The sequence below is a fragment of the Botryllus schlosseri genome, chromosome 1 (genome assembly GCF_051294905.1).
Source record: "Botryllus schlosseri isolate E-star chromosome 1, Bs_hap1, whole genome shotgun sequence".
In the NCBI taxonomy this organism is placed as follows: domain Eukaryota; kingdom Metazoa; phylum Chordata; class Ascidiacea; order Stolidobranchia; family Styelidae; genus Botryllus; species Botryllus schlosseri.
The window spans coordinates 27,476,435-27,498,448 of record NC_137236.1 but is presented as its reverse complement, the minus strand read 5'-3'; the positions used below and the strand labels follow the sequence as shown (position 1 = coordinate 27,498,448).

At 40.7% G+C, this 22,014-nt stretch overlaps 1 protein-coding gene across 1 annotated transcript in view; it reads left to right on the top strand.

The window, feature by feature from the left end:
• LOC145441434 (uncharacterized) overlaps positions 1-22,014 on the top strand; it is a 191,819-nt gene that overhangs the window by 6,489 nt on the left and 163,316 nt on the right. Inside the window, exons 5-11 of the mRNA XM_080319297.1 lie at positions 943-1,131; positions 4,392-4,661; positions 8,933-9,052; positions 14,111-14,257; positions 15,772-15,855; positions 16,683-16,778; positions 18,135-18,275. Of these exons, the coding sequence (XP_080175423.1) occupies positions 943-1,131; positions 4,392-4,661; positions 8,933-9,052; positions 14,111-14,257; positions 15,772-15,855; positions 16,683-16,778; positions 18,135-18,275 (1,047 nt within the window). The remainder of the gene's footprint in view (positions 1-942; positions 1,132-4,391; positions 4,662-8,932; positions 9,053-14,110; positions 14,258-15,771; positions 15,856-16,682; positions 16,779-18,134; positions 18,276-22,014) is intronic.

Here is a 22,014-nt window from a genome sequence, read left to right as displayed (position 1 = left end):
GCTAATCATCGCTCCCCAAATTTTGTGAACCGAAAAATCGGTATACAAACTGTAATCACAAGCGGGTTGACTAAAAAAAGGTCAACTTTTCGCCTCGACGTCGAATTTTACACTTTTGCAACTGAATCTTCGTGGGTTGATTAAAAAAAAGGTCATTTCTCCGACTTGACTCCAAAATAGCCGTATTAACGCGTCATCGCCCCCTTCGCTATTTTCACCCCCCGTCGCCTCCTTTGTCCATTTTCGCCCCCCTATCGCCCCCTTCGTCATTTTCGCCCCCCTAGACCGACAAATCGCGCCCTGTGGGGCGATATCGCCCACGTTGGGAAGCACTGTGCTATAGAGCATTATTAGAATTCCGTATATTATTTTCCGTCGGGTTAAATTCTTTTTTCAGTAATTCCTAGTGCTTGGTGGTGTACTTATATTAGGTGAAAATCTCGTTTCTGCCGTTGCTGCATGCGTAAGTGTGTTGAGAATTATTGTACTATTTTAATCGCGTCTGTATTGCACCGTGATATTGTTTTTGCTAAAGCATCCGTTATCGAAATACGGTACAATGTAATGCAAGAAACCCAAATGTAGTAGTCTGGAGCGGTTTTTGCGATCCTTGCCACGGTAGCGCAGTTGAGGTTCATTTATAACCGCAACATTATGGTTTTGACTGCCTTTACGCATGGCCATGAAAGGAACAATTCATTTTCTGCCAATTCGAAAAAAGCGGTTTAATTCAGCAAAAAAGAGTGGAACCAACGTGTCCTTATTCACCGGCGTCAACTGTATGTGAACCTATCACATGTTCCAGTCTCTTATAACTTCAAAATAAGCCATACCCACATGCTCCATACCGAGCTCGAAGCCTAATACTCGATATTCGGAATAAAATCACCTATAGGCACTGGATGTTGTCGATCCCTACTAATCGCCGTTGCATTTCAACAGAACCAACAACTACCGCTTGTGACAACGTCGATAATGAGGCAGTCGGCCGAAAGATCAATCGGCGTCTAGCTCGTCAAAATGCCACGGTAGACAGACCGAAATCTCTGCCTCTACCCCCATCGATTAGTCACGACGAGCCTCGCCACCATGCAGAGTCCAAAAGACCGGTGTCCGAAAACATAGACCCAAGTAAGTAAACGTAATGAGTTGCACGATGTGATCTATCAAAATAGGTGGTCAAAGTAGTCAGGATTAGAACTCAAAGTAGATACGAAGCTGTAACTTTCTACTCCATTACATGTATAAGTTGCAATTTCCAGCACATATCAAGCCTTGACCAAGTCGAAGTAGAAAATGTAGGCATGAAAAGAACTCTGGTATATAGTTTCAAAAAGTCCGTGCTCCCCAGGGTCGCAAACACGGATAGGCTACTATCGAATTTGATAAATGAATATTGACAGGCGTCTCATAATGGCTATGGCACTACAGATAAGTAGAATCTTCAAATCCATATTCAGTCACTGTGATAACGCCAGCAGTATCTGCGAGCAGGGTTGTAATGACCGAGGCATACCTCGACTCGAGTGCGACGCGATTCGCGATTCTCTGGTGACTCGACTTGACTCGTCTCAATTTTTCAAATGCGTCAAATGAATGGACTGGATCCGATTCAATTTGTGTATAGATTCGACTTGGACTCGAGACATTGTGCATGACTCGAACAAGTCTTATGACTTGATACTATGGGGTGGCAAGACCAACATTTCATTGTAACTTCTAAGAATAGTAAAGTTACCATATGATTGGTATTTCGTCTGTCAGTCCTGCTGTGACAGGGTTTCATAAATTGAAAAATCAGCAGTTGATACCGTTTCCGGAATAGTCCATGAAATCACGAACATCGCAAATGATTCAGAGCAAACTCACTACAAATATCATACAACTCACTCAAACATGGGAATGAAAACGATGCATTGGGATAGTGATAACAAAATATCATTTAGTGTCTTAAATTTTCGTGACAGGGGCATGGAATCAAATTCATAGGCTACGTCCATTAGCAGAAAATATGATCAACGCAAATCATTACAACTTATGGAAAACTATCTGATTATGGTTTGTAAATTCCAAATTTTATTATTACCAAACAAAAGTGTATCGGTACCACTAAACCAGCCACAAGTATTTGTTAGCTCTTAATGAAATTGGTCCCACTATAACCAGGCATCAAAAATATTCTAGTGCTGCATTACAAGTATTTATATCAGGGTAATGCATCAGCAACTATACCGGCGAGCCGCTAATCCGGATCGAAAAAACACTTCGTCAGCCCACCCCAAATACGTTGGTCTTGGGCCCACACTGCGCCATAAGCCAAACTTCCGGGGGCTTCGCCCCTAGACCCTACAGTCGGATGGATGTTTTCACATGTACTTATGAGCATATTCATTCTACTCGATGGAAGCAGAGAGTTTATGTAGCTTAATCGCGCCAATAGCGAAAATTATCGATCATTCATGACTGAATCGGTTTTCTCGCTGCGGAATTTTTGGCACACCTTTCGGAGTCCCATGATAGCCAAAACTTCATTATGTGTTGGTGCGTCGTGTCGCGGTAATGGCTGACGCCGAAATGCCTATTTTATATAAGTAATGCGTATTTCAAGACATTTAGTGACACTAAATCGCGCCAAGCGCGAAAAGAAATTGAAAAATGTTGAAAATATATCAAATACGCTATGATTTATGCTCATTTGCAAAATCGAAAACGAATGATCGCGCAAACTGCGCTGTCTAGCGAAGAGTCAGCTCGTATCTGTTCTGTGTTTGTCGCTCACATGTCGTCAAATGACACGTCTTGAACTATAAGTCTAATCGAACACGTTTCCAGCCTTAATGTGACCTCACGAAGTTCTGAATCAGTTTGAAATTTGATTTTTCATTTTATCAATGGACGAAGCCTTCCACATTGCATATTGAAATTAAGGTATGAAATTGTAATATACGTGGTGGACTGGCAGGAACGACGTCACGGACCGGCGGTTGAGAACCACTGCTTTGAACTACATTAAATACGACGTATTCCCTGTGTAGTTGGATACATGGGTGCTTGATGTATGTATGGCCGCCCGCCAAGTACTTCATTCTCCAATATCAGGCCCATCGACCGGAGAAGTTTCCCGCCCCTGGCATAAGACCAAGATTAGCAACGATATCAGAAAATAAATGAGGTGAATTCTATAGAATGTGTTAATTTGATGAATAGATTATGCATCTCAAGTAATATAAGAACCGTTGTCAATATGGGTTCTGATTTTCATTATAAGAATTTACCTATGCTATTCCACAGTTAATTGAAAATCTGAGATTCTGTAGCTCCTTTGAATTTACCTTATGAAAATATATCAGACAAGTGGCACATTGATCTTCACAAGAACCTTGTGACATCCAATCGAATGTGTTGAGTACTTTTACTTCATTGCCGTAATAGTTAGGAACTGTTGCCAATCCTTCCTTTTCTGAATAAATTCAATGAACGCAGTCGATGCGAATTAGCAGGTTATGGAAAATGCTCCCAAGTTGATGTTCACCTCGTCCATTATAGTCCAGTAAGCATTAGTTTAAATACGAGTTGAACGTAAATACGTTCAACTACATCTCTGTTCTGTTCAGTGTACACTGGGGTGTTCTAAAATGACTTTTTTCATAAATTGTACTGGCTACTTTATAAAATTGGTAGATTACCTAATTTAAGCCTACAAACCAAATGTGGTTCAATTCCAGCCAGTAGCCGCATTGCTACAGGAGAACAAAGTTTCAATTTATTATATAAGAATTATTATAAAAAAATCAAAATATTTTGTTCACCCCATGAAAGTGATTTGAAGGCTTGAATTTGGCCCGCGACGCCATTTGAGTTTGAGTCCCCTGCTTTACGCCATTGGGTAGCAGAAAGCCGTGAAAGCTATATCTGCACTTCTCTTTCCCGCGGCATGTGAACATCATGCACTCGTGTGGTACGCATATGCTCAGATCGTGTGTATGTATATCAAGAGTCGGTGTATATGCCGCAAAAACATCCAGGACAAAAATAAACTACGTCCTTTGCTTTCCTTAACATGATTTTTGGAAAGTATTTACACAATTATGACATAATTCTACAACTTGAAAAAACATTTTTTTTAAAAAAGATCTTTGTTTGAAACATCAAACGAAGTGTTTCGAAACAGCGTTTGTTTTAAATGCAACCCCATAAGATACAAATGAAATGCAGGTTGCAAAAATGTTTCACTTTTATTGACTTGAACGCTACAATTTGTACAGCGTGTAGTGTAGACCTTGACCAAGCCTATTCAGCTCAGGTTATTCATAATCTCATTATGTATCACCGACGGAATGGATCCGTTCGACTGTAAAGACAATAACGAATAGTAAACCGCTATTTTCCAGACAGATGGGCTCATGTTGATCAACCGACACCAGCCTCCTGGCTTGAGGCGGTTCGCGATGTGAAGGAGCGAAGAGAGAGAAACCGCGCGCTGGGTGTCGCAGCGGGAGGCGCTCATCGCCGCCGAGAAGCACAGATAGCTGACGATATGGATTTGCCCGATGCAATGACGGAATTGCTCAGTCCGAATAGCGACGTTGCGACATTCGGGGATTCGTCACCGGAACCTATTCCAGATATGTTGGACTGCTCACAGAGGCGTTCGAGATGGGGTGAGCTAATGCTTGAATATAGGCTCGCCTATTTCGCCCCGTTCGTACGATAATCAATGAAGACCCCTGACACAAACTTGTAGTGATCACTATTCATGGTCGGTTGTCATCAACTGTAGCATTTCTTACGAACGCACTTGAGTGGTGTATTTTTGATGCTTCCACTTTTAATGATCAGTTATCTGAAGCCAAACTACTTACCTTAGAGACTTTGGATTTCGAAAATAGATATAGTTTTGAGATGTTGCCAGCACGTTTATGAATCAATTTGTCATAGTCAATAGATGACCCATCCATGCCCCAAGGATCACGGTAACTGCGTGTATTTTCTAAAATCGTATCAAATTGTAGTGGTATTATGGTCATCAGACATGGGGGGATTACTTTATGAATGTAATCGATTGCGATTACGATTACTTCGGAATCACGCGATTACGATTACGATTACAGCAAAATCAGGGAGTAGTCGATTACGATTACGATTACATTGAAAAAGTAATCACGATTACTCACGATTACATTTGTTTTGCTTAGGACTATAATCTTAAATGATATATGGGAAGACAATGCAAGGATTGCGATGAAAAGGCTTAATGAGATATCAACTTTCTTCATCATGCGTCATTTGCTTATTACGTCATAATATATCAATTGCCCAACTTTATAGTGGATGATTTATCGCATCCAACGATTTGCATTATTGCCAGGTCTTTACCTGCCGCGCCCCAAATTCCTTAATAGAGTGGGGAGCGTGCTCGAAGGGGACTCAAAAGTATTTCGTAAACCAACATATATTATAGAGCATTTTCGAGAATTTAATTAATTCTTGTAAATGTTTTTCGAGCTTTGCGATTCAAATATCTCTATTACAGGGGTCACCAACGCGGACCAAATAAGTCGCCCGCGGTTGCTGTAGTAGTGGTGGCTTTTGGGGTGGGCGAGGTGGTCGGTCACCAGGGGGGGCTGGCCGAAGGGCTCCCTTATTTGGATTATGCGCTTTTTTCAAGGATAATAACGAATAAACATGGAACTCCGTGTAAGGCAAGAATAGGATTCCGTACAGATGTGTCAATCATCATCAAATCTCTGCATTTGTTAGAAAAGTACCATATCCTGATAATCATCACGTCTCTGCATGCGGTAAAATTACTTAGTTTTAAAGTCGTGTATCTTTGCACACATGAAAAAATAGACATGGCCGAATCCAGCACCTGGCCAAACCTTGATAGATAGATAATAATAACAGATGCGAAAGAGGAGTCTGGGGGGCCAAGCCCCCCATAAGTTACGGATATATACTTATAGGGGGGCCCCCGGTAAGTCTCGCCCAGGCTCCCCCGTTCGTATTGCCACCACTGCGCTGTAGCAAATATCCAAATGAGAGATTTGATAGTTGAAGCTCGTTTCATATGAGCAGCAGTTGAACATGGGTCGGCCGACGCCAAGGAACATACGAACGCAGTCGCTCGGGGCATTGCTTGTCTTCGCCCACGCGGCGGCTCAACGGGAACCTATATAGTTAATATTCCCGAGTCTAGACGCGGAGATCGGCGCTTCTGCGCGCACTGCAGCAACGCAACTGAGCTTGGAGGAGCTGGTGTGAGTCCCTGCGAGTGAGCGTTTTATTTTCTTGGTAAGGGGCGGAAACCCGGCCCAGTGCTCTGATTGTCTTACTCTAAGTGAAGAAATCCAACTGAACATGGATAAACGACGGGAGTACGAGGTAACCCGTCGGTCGTCGCAATAATCAGTACACACTACACAAGAAGTAGCTTTTTGTTTCAAAACAGTTGGTGACCCCTGCTCCAGTAGATAGCTGGGTTTGAAATGCATACCTCTTCCCATCAAGAAAAAACATACATAGGCTATATTTTATGGGAACGGGCATTTCGTAGCCGGTCATTACCGCGCCACGATCCCACAACACACCAAAACACATATGCAGTTTCGGCCAACACGCAACTCCACGGGATGTGATACCAAAGAAATACCATGGCCGAAACTTAAGGTATTCGTCCATTGTCAATAGCCGCGCTGAGTGGGCGGGACTAATAACTCCTGTCCTTCCAATCTGGGCCCACAATGCAAATGTCACCCGGCGCATCCACAAAAGAATAAAGCCATGACAATTTGTGTGTGCGTCTCACAAAAGATATTCTTTTAGTCTGCTACGTTTGGGCGAGTACAATATCTTGTGATTATACAACGGACTGGAGGTCGCGAATTAACAACATACAGTAATTATAACAACATACCAGATGCTATGAATATGAATTACGTACCCCAGCTTTACAGGTAAATCTGACACTCGGGCTCAGAGAGGTTATAATAGTAATATAATGCAATTACCAATATTATTGACGAAATTCACTTTTGAAAATTGACGAACGGTTGGACAGGGGAATTGATGTTTTGGCCGAATTGCTGATTCTAGCTACAACCCACGCTAACATGGCAGGCTATATAAGCGGATGGTTATGGCGGCAGGTCCAAATGCTAAGTAACGAACTGTGAAATAACGATTTACGCCCGTTTCAAGTAGTTATATGAGAATAAGATATGGTTAACATAAAAATTCTGCCTTCAACTTAATACATATACAGCGAGCTGCTATTACGAGAAACGGCTAAGCACGGCTCGGTTATGATATATATCAGCAGCTGTTTATTTGTAATGCTTCGTTGTGGAAACTGCAATGTCTTATTCCACGAGTACAAAATTCCGAATCTTCGTCAGGTGCACGTGCGTACGTAGGCCTCATGCTCGCCAAGCAGAAATTGTAAACTGCGTTTAACTAAGCACAACCAAACATTAATACATAAGTTACTATTTGAAACTATAGGCAGAGTGGTGATCAATATCCTGCTGCGAGGTAGCGGCTTCTGTAGTTTATTGATAACCTGATATACACCACGGGAGGTGTTCTTACAATCACATTACAATGTCCATCGCATGTCTCTTTACTATGTGTGGATACTTGTTACGCAATGACGAGCGGAGCTAATACTTCTGCCGTAATAATGAGTCAGTGGCGTTTGAAAACAGACGTTTGGGCTAACGCTAACGTGGTATATTCTCTCATTCTTGTTCACGAATATTCAGTTTATGTCATAGTCCTTGTACAAACAAAAAGTAATAGTTTTTTTACAAACAAATCGATTAGATATGAGAAGCAGTAGATTACGATTACGATTACTTCGGATTTTTATCGAATGTAATCGATTGCGATTACGATTACTTCAAAATGCTGTAATCGCCGTAATCGATTACGATTACTAATCGCGATTACCCCATGTCTGATGGTCATATTCGTAAATGGAGACCTCGGGTCGGCTATGGAACGTACGTCAATCCAGACCGAATCAAAATTCTAAAACTAAACAATTTCAGTAATTTTCAATTTCTCATTTTTACTTCTACTTGAAGTAGTTTTGACACATTTCTGGGAATCGTTACTTCTTGAAATAGAGTCGAAATATACTGCATGACTTTTACTTACTTCATTTATATACCAACGCCGACTATGTTGAGGTCACCTCTGGTTAGTAGCACTTGATCAGTACTTCTTACTTAGACCAACATGGGTATGTCAATTTATGCGGTTGTATACGCCTCTCCATGGAAATGTGTTTTTTGATATTTTATCGAGCGCGGACCCCTAAATGTTTGGGCGCTTCCGTTCATCTCATATCCGCGAATTGCATGAAGCTGATGACTATAAAGGTATCAGCACTTTCGCGCAGTCCTAATCAGGTTGCCATCCGATCTATTTGTGTCCTGAAAATCCACTCGAGGACTAGGTAACGACCTACGGTGAGATCTGTAAATAAGTCTAAATAAACGACGTATGTCAAAATAAAACGTAGGTTTTCTAGTATTATTTGGTTTAATAGTTGTGGTTTCAATAATCACCTTTCGTATACCCTGTAAACTAGTCTACTCTGCGGACTTAACTTTAAGAGCGCCTGCTCTAAAGCTTTGTTTTGACAATGCATGTATACTCGTGAACAATCCGGTGGTTTGTATTAAAAATTATTTCTACACAAGAAGTTATCAGATTCACACTCTCTTTTTCTTTATTTTGGGTTTTTGTCAAGTAGAAAGTGACGTCCCATTATTTCAACAACAGATTTTATAAAAGATGTAAGATGTTAATAACTGTGTCACGGCGGCAGAGATTTCAAATTTGAGTAGATGGATTTCTCTTGGAAATCTCGGCATTGATGAGCGATTGAATTGATCCAGCATTGACTGTTTACACATGAATACAGGTTTTCGGGGGATATCAAGGATTATGAAGAATCTGCACCGTGCAAGCAAGTCGCCGCTGAAAGTAGATGATTCACGGAAACCGAAAGACGTTGTTTGTAGGGCGTCTCGAGATGTTGCAAGTGAGTGCTCCTACGTTACATTGTATTTGTTTCCGAACGCGGAGTCATGAATGGAGGTCGATATAACTTCCACTGCTGGAAGACCGAAGTCGCGCGCTATATCTGGGGTTCTTCAACATTTTTTGTTCGCGGAGGCCTTTCTTTGAGCGATTGCTTGTGCACCCCACCCCCTGCCGAACATTCCAAAAGCCGATAACTAAAATAATGGGGAAAAGTCATCCCATCAAGCTCAACTCCATCAGTATTTTCTGGATGCAATTCAACATTTTCCATTCGTGGGCCCCTAAAACGAGTTCACGGACCCCTATAGGGATCATGGCCCAAGTCTCAGAACCCTTCATACAAGACCAACAAATGCGAGTCCGATAATGAGGTTTAGATGAATGTGACATTGGGGGATTGATTCTAAACTTGTACTCGAATTTTGCACATCCAAATTACCAAGGTTGTAACCAAGTCACATGGTTCAGAGTCACGAGTCGATCTGACTTTTTTGGTTTTGACTCGAGTCAAGTCGAGTCATTTTCAATTCATCACCGAGTCGAGTCCGAGTCCAAGTCACCGTTTACCGGGTCAAGTCCGAGTCATAGTGTTATGACTCGAGTCCGAGTCCAAGTCACAGTATTGAAGTCATGTTCATCCAATGTTTTCAATCCTGCTTGGGTGATATCGAATTCCTTGCTTGCCAAACATGCATATTTTGTCCCTACCAGAGTCTTGGCACATGTATATTTAGGTAGATTACGGACAGTTCCTGGCCTCGTTTACCGATGCTACAGATAGACGAGACAGGCCGCCAATATGATAACTTTACTAATCTTAGAACTTAAAATCAAATATATGTCTTGTCAGTCTGATACATCACAAATACAAGCATTCAGTTTCTATTACGACCACATCGACGACAGCTCACAAATAGCTGATTGAGAACCAACGAATTAAAGTCTACATACTATCTGATAGAGAACCTACGAATGCACGTCGACAAATAAGGTGATAGAGAATCAACAGATGCATGTTTATGTAGGGGTATTTTCACCAGACCAGCATGCTGTAGAAGCGTGCATGCAGCGTGCACGTGCAGTGACAAAAAACAGATACCTTTTGATATTACCAAAGGTTTTCCTAATTGATTTAAGACTTCATCGCAGTTACGGCATTTGGAAAAATAATTGGGGCTGTTAAAAGACATTTTTTCCAATTTTCCGGCTACTTCTTAGAATTGTTGGATTGCCTAAAAAAAAACTCAAATTTGGCTCAATTCCGACCGGTAGAAAGTAATGCTCTGGGTGAAAATTTTGGATTAATTACGATAGAGATTTTCGAATTTTACTGGCTACCTCACGATATTGTTAGATTGTGTAAAAATATGATTCATAGCAAATTTGGCTCAATTCCAACAAGAACAAGCGAAGTTATCAGAGTAGGATATTTTGGATATGAAAAAATTGTCGGCTTACACTAGTATGTAATATATACGAAATTTCTACTAAATTCTCAATAATCGGATTCAGTGTGTGTTTCTTCTCATATCATTGATTCTGCTTTCTTTAAAATTAACCAGATTCAGTGTTCTTTTAATGAACAACTAACAATTTTATCAAGTAGCCATCAAGTAAAAATAAAAAAAAAAAGTTATTTTTGAACAGCCCTACTGTACAAACATCACACAACATTAGCCATTCATTATTACTCAAGTGCACAATGCACATACCTAATAAAACGTCAAATGGACGGAGGGTATTGTGTGTTTTCACAGACTGCAGATCAAATCAATGATGAGTTACACTTCAAAAATACAAGATCCTCAGATATATTAAAGCGGCATGGCCTTAGAATACATCCACATTTACTGAATACACTTTCCACTGGTGCGCTGGATGCAGGAATTGACAAGCATTTTTCAACCTCACAGAAGAGCGTTGGATACTCATTCTTTCTAGTCGCCCAAAAATGCAAATAATCATCGCCTTCAAATCTACACATGAGTTTATCAGTCTCTTCCAAGTAAGTGATCATCTGAGTCATTGCATTGACTCTAATTTGAACTTTGGACTTGCGTCTTTGCTTGTATAATTGAAAAGTCTTGAGTACGGTACTTTGATTGCGGGGGATTTATTACCTCTTCATCACTGGGATGTAATGCATTGCTATAGGGTCTGGGGGTTTTGGGTATCAGTGTCTGTTGTTTTTACGGCCTATTGTATCAGACTAAGTGCAACGAAGGTGAGCAGTGGTGACAAATAGCGATGTCGGCAGAATTCGTCAGATGCGTTGATCTAGCCATTACGATTCGCGATTTTTATTCGTCTTCGAGTCATATAAAATAAGCCAAGACAATGACTTGGGTCGAGTCATGCGTAATGACTCGAGTGCAAGTCGAGTCAATCCAAATATTGACTCGAGTCGAGTCAATCCAAATATTGACTCGTGTCGAGTCGAGTCATTTTCCCATTTCAAGAAAATGACTCGAGTCAAGTCGAGTCACAAAAAAATCGCGACTCGAGTCGAGTCATGACTCGAGTCATTACAACTCTGCGAATTACTATGTCTCTGATCCTATATCTGATGCATGGATAGGTGTGACTGATTCCATTTTGTGGTTTGCGTGTTTTAAACATTCACGTATATGTTATGGCCACCTTGGTGATACTACGCCGACTGATGATACGACTTTCAACCTCTATACCAGAGGTCTCAAACACGCGGCCCGCGAGAGCATTTCGTGCAGCCCGCGACGGCATTTGGGAATTTCAAGTATTCAACAATATATTCAAGTGCCATATTTCTTTTTAGATATAAGAACTCAAAGTTCACGATAAAACTAGTATAAAAATCACAGGAAACTGAACAAACTCAACTATCACATCATTTTCAAAAGCTACCATGCGGTCGAAGATCAGCTAGTACGTCACAATTCTAGTTCATGATGATAAAACATGTTGAGGATTCGTGATTGAAAATTGTGATTTGGTTAGTTTCGACCTTCTCGTAAAATTACTTGATTTCGGGTTGACTGGATGATTAAATGAAAATGACTCGAGTTGAGTCGGGTCAAACTTTAAAATCAGAAGACTTGCGACTCGGAACGGCGACTTGGTAATCCTACAGACGCAACAATCTCTGAAACTGTCATAGGGAATAGTAGTATATCAAAATGCCGTAGCTTACGTTACCCAGGGTATATAGCGATCTAATCAGCATGTCAACCATTGGTATTCTTTGACCGTGTGACGATGGTTGGTTACATGCTGGGTGTTGTTTGTTCTCTTTATCCATGTTACTATCGGTGGCGAGTAACGTTGTAGTACGCTCTACAGCTGTAACACCTATGAATTCCTCGCCGATTGGACATTTCTATTACGGGGCCTCTTAACCAGGGTCCGTAGACCCCATCGGGGTACGAAGCACCACATCCGGGTGTACGAGATGTCTTGTGGAACTAGGCCTATGTGCCGTGGAATATTTTCTTGGTCAATTTATTCAACTAGAAAATTCGCGCTAGCCGCAATTTTGTGTTAATGGGATTTCTGATTTTAATATAGGTACAATAAGGAATCGTGTTGAAAACTGACAGGGGCTACGAGAAATCTTATTGAAAGCACAAAGGGTACGATCGCTAAAAAGGTTGAGAAGCAATGCTGGCTCAACAATGATTATATTTAAGTTGTTATTGATATGTTCCAATAATATTCGAAGGCAAACTCTAACGCTGATTTAATTTGACTTTGGCAATGACAGCAAAAATAGCCTCTACTTATCACAACTAAATGTCAACACCAGGATAAGGCTACACCGCTCAAATGCTCTGATATCAGACCAATCTTCAGTAGATTTTAAAATATTCGACATGAAATTGTGGCACGTCAAAGGTCCACGAGCTGCAATATTATAACCTCACAATGTTATAACTCCACTAGCAATATTATAACTCCACTAGCTGCAATATTATAACTCGCATGATGTCTATAACTCATTAATTAAAAAAATTATGCTCGACACAAAAGCAATTTTCTTCAAATACTTGAAAATTGGATTTCATTCCGTGTCAAGCGTGAATAGTACAATAGTAAATTACATTCCCACGATGTTTGTGGAATGCATGCCTGCAAGGTCCCGTGAAATAAGGCCTACAGGTAAATTATACACTGAATATCCCTATTATTGATGCTGTGGCCCGCGGCGTCATTAAACCTAGGAAATTGGCCCGCGAGCACATTTGAGTTTGAGACCTCTACTCTATACGCTCTACAGTCGATATAAATATGATTCCCATAAGCAGACCTATATTAGAAAACACAGTAACTGTTATATGTCGGTATGCGTATCCGATGCTTGGAACCCTGTAGACTCCTTACACTACACCGCATCGTTTCAAGAACAAAAGTAATGATCCAAATCCTTAACTGGCTTTAAGAATATTGTGAAAACATTTTGGTGCTATCGGCTAAACTTATCTTTCGGCATATGCAACATTGCGGAGACGCCTACTAAAGTCCGCGAGGATCTCGTTACTGGTCCGCTAAACGTTCGTACAGTTTTTGCACAGTGTTCAAGATCATTGATAAAAATTTATAGATGATCAAGTTAATCTTCTTAATCGCCACATGTGTATTTCTGCTCTGCTGTGAACCCCTTGATGACCTTATATTGTATGAGGTGTGATCAATTTTCAACGTAGAATATTTGTGGTTTTTGAACACCGGTGCGTTTCATTTTGAAACGGTCCTTAGATCAAAAATCGTTGCTGACTCCTACCTTTGATAATACGTATGTTCAAACTAATTGCTACAAATGTATTATACATATCCTACAAATCATCCTACAGTCTACCGAGTGAACAACTTTTTAGATTGAGGAATTTATCAAGTAATTGTGTTCGAATAGGTCCCTTCTAACCATCATCAAAGCCATTGGATGTAGCGCCTGCGTCACCGTAACTACTTATATTTTAGTAAATGGCGCCTTTATGCGACGTCATTAGTAATTTCGCGTTAGTCCCGAAGATGCGTGTGAAGTAGACCCCTTCATCATACTGAAGAATGTTGCTACATTAAGGGAATCGCGAAAAAATATTGATTTGCGAATCAATGTCATCTCGGCCTTCTACCCGGGAACGTGGTGACGGCACAGTATCGCAATCCAGCTATTCTTGCAACGTGACGTCATCCAACGAAGAGCAGAGAGTGTTGGAGAGGAACTACGGTCAGTGATCTAGAATTCAAAGCTCTAGACATAGACATCCTTGGCACTTCGCTATGCTTATAAAGCTTGAATGCAAGTGACCCTAGGCAATTAATCTATGTCGGTGTTCGACATGTTTATCTGAACTGTGGAATCGTTAACATGCCTATCTCACTGTCAGAGGTGGTTAAACTCGTAAATGCTGATACTCAAGTAAATGTAGGAGTAACGTCGTCGTAAAATACTCACGTTTTAAGAGAGGTAACGACTTTTAAGACATGTCGGAACTACTTGAAACGACAAGTTCTAACACGGGTGTCTGAGAATTGCTCACGCTAGTAATCAGAAGAAGTAGATATTGTCGAGGACTCGCATACTTCCAGCAGTTAATTGGACGTGACGACTTTTGAACCTGCAATGTGCGTCTTCGTCACTGGCGTAAAATGATTAACTGCACTACCTGTATATCTGCAATTTTCGAAAATAAATTTAGTTTCCCGTGGTGAAGCTTCCCAGATGGTGTCACCCATCACGATGATGTAACGATACTCCTGAACTACTGTATTGAGTTTAAAAAGGGAGGTGGAAAACTGCGGTAGCAGTGACCAGTTGAGTGAGTAGTACTTATAGGCAGCACCTACTTTGGGTAATGCGAATGATCAAAATAATTTCTTAACTGCTCGAGCCTGTCAAGATAGAATGGACAAAATATGATGAATTATATACGTTTCTTTGATTTGGAATATGTACGAAGGCTAGACATTTAAAATCCCATTGTAGCTGGCGTCGACGCAGAGCCTGATGTTTTTGGTAACATCACCCAAACGGCCTCGTCATCATGTCAAAATAGCAATTTAAAGTGCCTGGTGCCAACTATCGATAATGTAAATTCTTCTTGGCAAAGCGTCTCAATTTATTTCCTTTTTCTGTTCTCGAGTTGAGGTACTCGCATGTTTACGATTCGTTAAGAAAAGCATTCATTTATCACGTGAAAGTCGCACAATACCTTGCCCCATTTTTGTCGACAGTGTTACGTCTCGTCTTCTTCAATTTATAATTTTGAATGTCTCTCAAGAGTTAGCGATACCGATTGTTCGTTATAATGATTCTTGTTCTCCCGCTAAGTCAACCGATGAGAATGTATATCTCTGACTGAGAAATGTGTCGCATTTTAGGTAGAATTATCACAATTAAGTTCAGATGTTCCAGACTGGCAATACATTTCCCTTCTAATTCAAAGGTTTGACTTCCAATGATGACTGAGTCGGATTGAATTAAGTGTGCGAGACAAGAGGGCGGATTTGAAATGCATTAACCTCCATATCTACATTCAAGTTTACCCGATAAAAAGTCACATCTTATTCACTAATCGCTTCTTTTGTGCCACGAGCAAAATCCGAATTACTGGATATTAGTTCCACGTTCCTGCTATGGGATGTTTAAATAGGCTTTACGCCGCCGAATAGGTAGCAGAGTCTGGTTATCGGGAAGAGGTGATTTAGCCTATTCGGTTGACAACAGTAATCTTGATTTAGAACGGAAGAGAAAGCCTCCTGCGTTACCCGTTGCCTGCCATGACGAGACTCTTGAAAATCAAAGATCAGCGCGCAGAGAGCTCGGTAAGTGATAATAGACTATTTACGGCGTTGACAATTCACACACCTGTCCTTCCCATATCGCAGAACTAGAACAAACACTTTGTGAATTTCAAATTTCGTTTCCTCTTTGACATGAAAAATCTCACTACCTGTATGCCTGTCGTGTTCATGTGTCTGTCATGAAGAAGAGGTTCACATCTGTTTTAGCTGTAGCTTCAACATAGATTGTGAATCGATACACCGTCAGAAATCAAATCAAGTCGACAACGCCGGTAGCGAGAGAACTATGGAACTCGAAAGTATATAGAAACTTCAATATAATATTTTATATCACACATAATATATGAAATTATATTGAAGTTTCCGCATTGCGAAATTTAATCAAATAAATAACTTGGTAATGATTGTAGATTTTCATTGGGAAGAAATGATTTTTCTGTTTCATAGACATACTTGATCATTCAGTATCATTCAATCAAATGTCGAATTGCGTTGATATTAACAACGGCCTTCGTAGCTGTCCAGTCTCCATAATACTGTTTGTATGTCGATTCTAAACAGTTCTGTACAACATTTACAGTAATAACGTGAGATGAGGCCGCCAAAGCAGAGAATAAATATCACAGGACGGTAAATTACGTTCTAAAATTTTACATCAGTCGCAAATTTGACGTTTTGTGTCTTAAATGTACAAGTCTTTAGTTCCTCGCATTTCCCAAAAGAGGTTTATAATTGATATATATTTGGCAGCCAGTCAGAAGTTGACAAGGATCACTAGTTAAAAACCACCATAGTAGAAGATATAGTGTCCGCTTCAACACTACAAAACTCTTTCAAATATCTTACAGAGTGCGTTGGGGCCCGCTTGGCTGGTGCTGACTGGTGTCCAGGAGATAATTTGGCGTTCACTCCAGTGCACGTTTCACGGGAAGTGTCATGTGAGGGTGAGTTGGAGTTTTTCGCTATTTCCAAGGTTAGATGGTTGGATAAGTTGCGGAAAAGACGTGCTAAACTAGTCACGTTTACTGAGTTGCATAGTCATCAGGCGTCACCAACTCAAAATGGGCGAAGGGCCACTTTACGAACCTGATTGTCGCCGCGATCCATATTTATGCAATATCGAAACATAGCTGAGTTATTACGCGTTAAATTTATTTTTTGAGTTCGTTGAGGTGCTTGAAAGTTGACTTTGTATGATCAAATGCTTGTAATAAAACTTCACATCCCTTTTTGTTTCCCAAAGAAGCACTGTATTTCCTCATTTCTTCAAGTCTGGTCCGATCAGCTTCCATGTTTAAGAAAATGACTGGAATCAAGACACATCCACCAAGATTTCAAGACACGATTCGAGTCATTACAGCCTTGGCGTTGCTACTAAAGCTAGAGCAGGGGTATTGCTATGGATATAAAGTCAAAGACCTGTTGTATTTGCTCTTTCCAATCGATGTCGAGATGCTACTAACGTGTAAATCGCTACTGAGAGTTATGAAAAGTATTTCGTTTCAAAATGAAGATTATGTCGATGCGTCACATACTGTATAGTGTTTGGGTCGCATAGTGTTAGGAGTTGAGGGAGTGATTCACTCGTGAAATAGCAAGTAGCAAGATGCACATTTGCGAGTAATGAACACTGAATGTCAACTATTAAAAGATGCTATGCAAACTTGCTATGCAAAACTGCTATCCACTTCACTAAATCTTTATGCAGAAAGTCTTTGGATTAGGCAAAAATGCAAATAAAAATTGGATGTAGACTAAAGTATAACCACCAGAGTAAGTGCTACTAGTTAGCACAACCTACTGTGATATCCTGAAAATGTAGAATTCATTCCTTACCGACCGCATTGGTAAGTTAGCGGGCTAGATACAAGCACTCACATGTTAATTTGTAATCTTCTAATCTAGTTAATCTTCTTAATCGTAACATATGTATTTCTGCTCTACTGTGAACCCTTCAATGACCTTATATTGTATGAGTGTAATCAATTTTCATCGTGGAATATATTTTTTAACACCATCGTGTTCCATCTAATTGTCACAAATGCATTATACAGATCCTACAAATTCTCCTGAAGTTTACCAAGTGAATAACTTTTTATATTGCAGAATTTATCAAGTAAATGTGTTCAAATGGATCACGGTACTTCTAACTATCATATTAGCCGGTGGATGCAGCTCCTGCGCCACCGTAACCGCTATATATGCTCGGAAGTTGCGCCTCTATGCAACGCCATTAGCAGTCCCGAGGATGCGTTTGAAGTAGACGCGTATATCATCCTGAAGAATGTTGTTACATTAAGGCAATGGCGAGGAAGTATGGATTAAAATGTCATCTCTACCTTCTACCCGGGAACGTGGTGATAGCACAGTATCGCAATCCAGCTATTCTTGGAACGTGACGCCGTCCGAAGAAGAGCAGAACTTGTTCGACAGTAACTACGGTCAGTGATCTATAATTCAAAACACTAGCCCAGTTGTTCTTAACCTTGTCTCCGGCACCCTCCCCCCGGGGGCCGATTTGGTATTTGATGGGGGGAAAACGCTCAGGGGGCGACATGGGGGGCGCTTGGCTTAGAGGAGCGGTAATGGGGGGGGGTGATGAAAAATGGCCTCGCAGTAGATGGTGTATAAGGACATAGGATTATCATAGTAGAATAACAGCTGTACATATCCCGGAGTTCGCATGGTAAACTAACATTCGAAAAAATCTGCCAAATCTTAACGTTTTTCGATGCGCTCATCGCGAAATAATCAGCGACCACGTTTCCATGAATGCAGTGGGTTTATTTTAACTAATGTAAAATGAATTTGGCGTACTTTTGGATTGCCAATTCCCCGCTATAACACTCCCATCACGGCATCCACTCCAGGACGTTTCGACATCTTCCTATCTTTTCATCGTATCGCAGTTTTGTGCTGTTTTTAAATGATGAAAATAATAATAAACTGATACTGACACTGATAGCTTGGGTTATTTTCCACAAAATATTTTGAACTAGGTATTTTGTCCTTCAGCGGACTGCGTGTCGAAATCGAAAAGGCACTGTAGGCTACTGTACAACCTTTGAGAGTGATGCCCTTTGTACATGTTTCGAAGGTTTTTGGCCCAAATAATTAACTAAATATACTTGTATTTGAAAGCTACAAAATTAAATCGTCAGAATATTTCTTCATCGTATCATAAAGGATGATAATGCTTAGTGTTGTTATATCCCCATTCATGTTGGAGTTGAGAGCTTGGTGCAGGACTAAATTTAATGTGAGCAAATCTCTACCACATTCTCAGTAGATTTAGTAGTCACACAAAGCAATAAAACAAAACCGAATACAATTAACCTCCCCGTATTGCCAATCGCAGAGTGGAATTCGGGATTTGTATATCAATCTCGAACCAAATGCATGAGCCCGTAGGCGTTACCCGATGGTTGTTATAACAACCTGGATTTGATCCCGAGAATAGCACATACAATTATACCGTTAATTAGTCGAGTGGTATAATAGTAAAGCCCCAACCCGAAAGTGGACTTCGACCACTTGCCCATTGTTTTTACTAGAGTCCTTAAAATAGAGGGGGGCGCCAGACTCGGGCAATTTTTGAAAGGGGGTGCCACTACTCTTTACATAGCCATCCTTGGCACTTTGCTATGCTTATAAAGTTAAATGAAAGGTACAATAGGCACATAATCTAAGTCATCGACATGTATATCTGAACAAAGTAATCGATCCCGCGCCTATCTCACTGTCAGAGGGGGTTAAACTACTGAACGCTTCCACTCCAGTAAATGTAGAAGTGATGTCGGTATATTAATATATTATACTCAAGTTTTGAGAGAGGGAGCGACTTTTAAGACATGTCGAAACTACTTTAACCGACAGGTTAAAACACGAATGTCTGGAAATTGCTCAAGCTAGTAATTTGATGTAGATATTGTCGAGGACTCGCATAATTCTAGTACGTAATTTCACGTGACGGCTTTGGAAACCACAATGTGCGTCTTCGCCATCGGCGTAAAATGATGACCGACATTACCTAGATATCTGTAATTTTCGAAAGTAAAATCAGTTGCCGTGGGTTAAGTTGCCCAGTTGGCAAGACGATGTAACGATACCCCTAATCTACTTTATACCTGTTTTGAATCAAAAAAGCAAGTGGAAGGTTGCGGTAGCAGTGGACATGTCCTAACAACGTAACCAGTTAAGTAATAGGCGTCACCTACTTCGAGTAATGCCAAAGATTAAAAGGATTCCGTAAATGATAACCTCAGCTTGATCCTATAAAGATAGCATGGAACAAATATGATGAATCATGTAGGTGTAAAAGCTCTTGTCACATACGTTTTGGTGACTTGGGCATATTTACTAATGCTAGATATTTAAAATCCCGTTGTAGTTGGCGTTAATGCAAAGCCAGATGTTTTTGGTAAAATCCCACAAATGGCATCGTCATCATGTCAAAATAGCAATTTAAATTGCCTTGTACCAACTATCCATAGAGGTAAGTTCTCTCAACTGGTCAGAGGGTCTCAATTTGTTTCATTTTTCTGTTCTCGAGTTGAGAGACTTGCATGTTCGCGATTCGTCATTTCAGTCTATGTCAACAAAAGCAGTCATTTGTCACAAGAAGGTCGCGCATTAAATTCATCATTTGTGTCAACAGTGTATCCCTCTCGTATAAGTAAAGTTATAATTTTAAACGTCACGTAATAGTAAGTTATACCTGATTGTTATTTGCAATGATTTTTCTCGTTTTAAGTCCAACCATGACAATGTGTTTTATTTGTTGTCATACGTGTCGCATTATAAGTAGAATTATCACAACTAAGTTCAATTGTTCCAGCCTCATTATATATTAGCAATAAAATTCCACGTGACTTTTAATGTAGACGATGAATCTGATTAGATCCGTGGTTCCCAACCTGTGGTACGCGTACCACTAGTGGTACGCGAAGGTCTTCCAGGTGGTACGCGAGTAGATGCTGTTTTGTTTCGACCGAAGGGTGGTATTAGTCCAGGTGGGGTTGACTTTAAGTTTTTTTAAGCCGTCATCGTCGTGCGTAGGGACAATCTCACCAATGACGGCCTACGGCAGGAGTGGATACAGCTCTGCGGCCACATGCGGCCATAGAAGGTAATTTGTGCGGCTTTGGACACGTAATTTAATTAGCATGTGTTGGCGGCCGTCGACATGCAATTTGAATTTACGAATTGACTCCCGATTTCTTGATAGATTTTAATTAATCTTGAAATTTTCTTCACGCTGCGCGCGATTCAATGTGTCTTTATTTTTCGATTTTAATATAGTAGAGGGCTCTTCGGAATTAGAGCCCCACATTTCAGATTCGAAGAGTAGAGAAAAATGATGTGCTCCGTATAGAAATACCAACTCGGAATCGTGTACACCTCACTATACCAACAATCCCGATGGGAGGTCAAGGAATAACAGCATGCAGCAAAGTGCTAATAACAATTGGCCCACCCGAAGATGCATCATCATTTATAACTTGCCCTAAATTTTCGAAAACACCCCCTCCATCAACTCTACCGGTGAATCTGACCACATCCATGGGCTGAGAAAGGTTAAATGTTTGATAGTAATATGTAAGGCTAATAATATTAATCACGAAATTCAATAGTAAATCTGAAAAAAATTTCGCGCTTGGCGCAGCGACGCCTGCCGTCCCATAACATCACCAGTGACCAGGTGACCACGTGACCACTCGCGATTTCGGTGCGTATAACAAGTCTATATGATTATGTAGATCAGTCCGGAATTCATAAGAAATGGACATAGACACTCTAACGTAGGCATTTGGCGTCCGCCAATAGCTAATTACGACTATGCCCTGGAATGCGGCCGTGGGCTGTATGAGTATAGTTGAAATGCGGCCGCGAATGGCAAAAAGGTTGGCCACCCCTGGCCTACGGGGAAGAGATCTAGTCGCAAAACATTGGGATTCTTACCTAACCAAATTCCGTTTTAATGTAATTGAACACAAGAATTCCAAATGGATCCACTACAGAAATCATATACTGCACCTTAAATCGGCAGTTTATTTTCTGTTTCGCTGCCTTCGGCAGCTCAATCCGGTGGAAACGTTTTTGAACGCCTTCGGCGCGCGTAATTTCGCTAGGTGGTACACGAGCACTGCATAAAACCTCGAAATGGTACGCAGGAGGAAA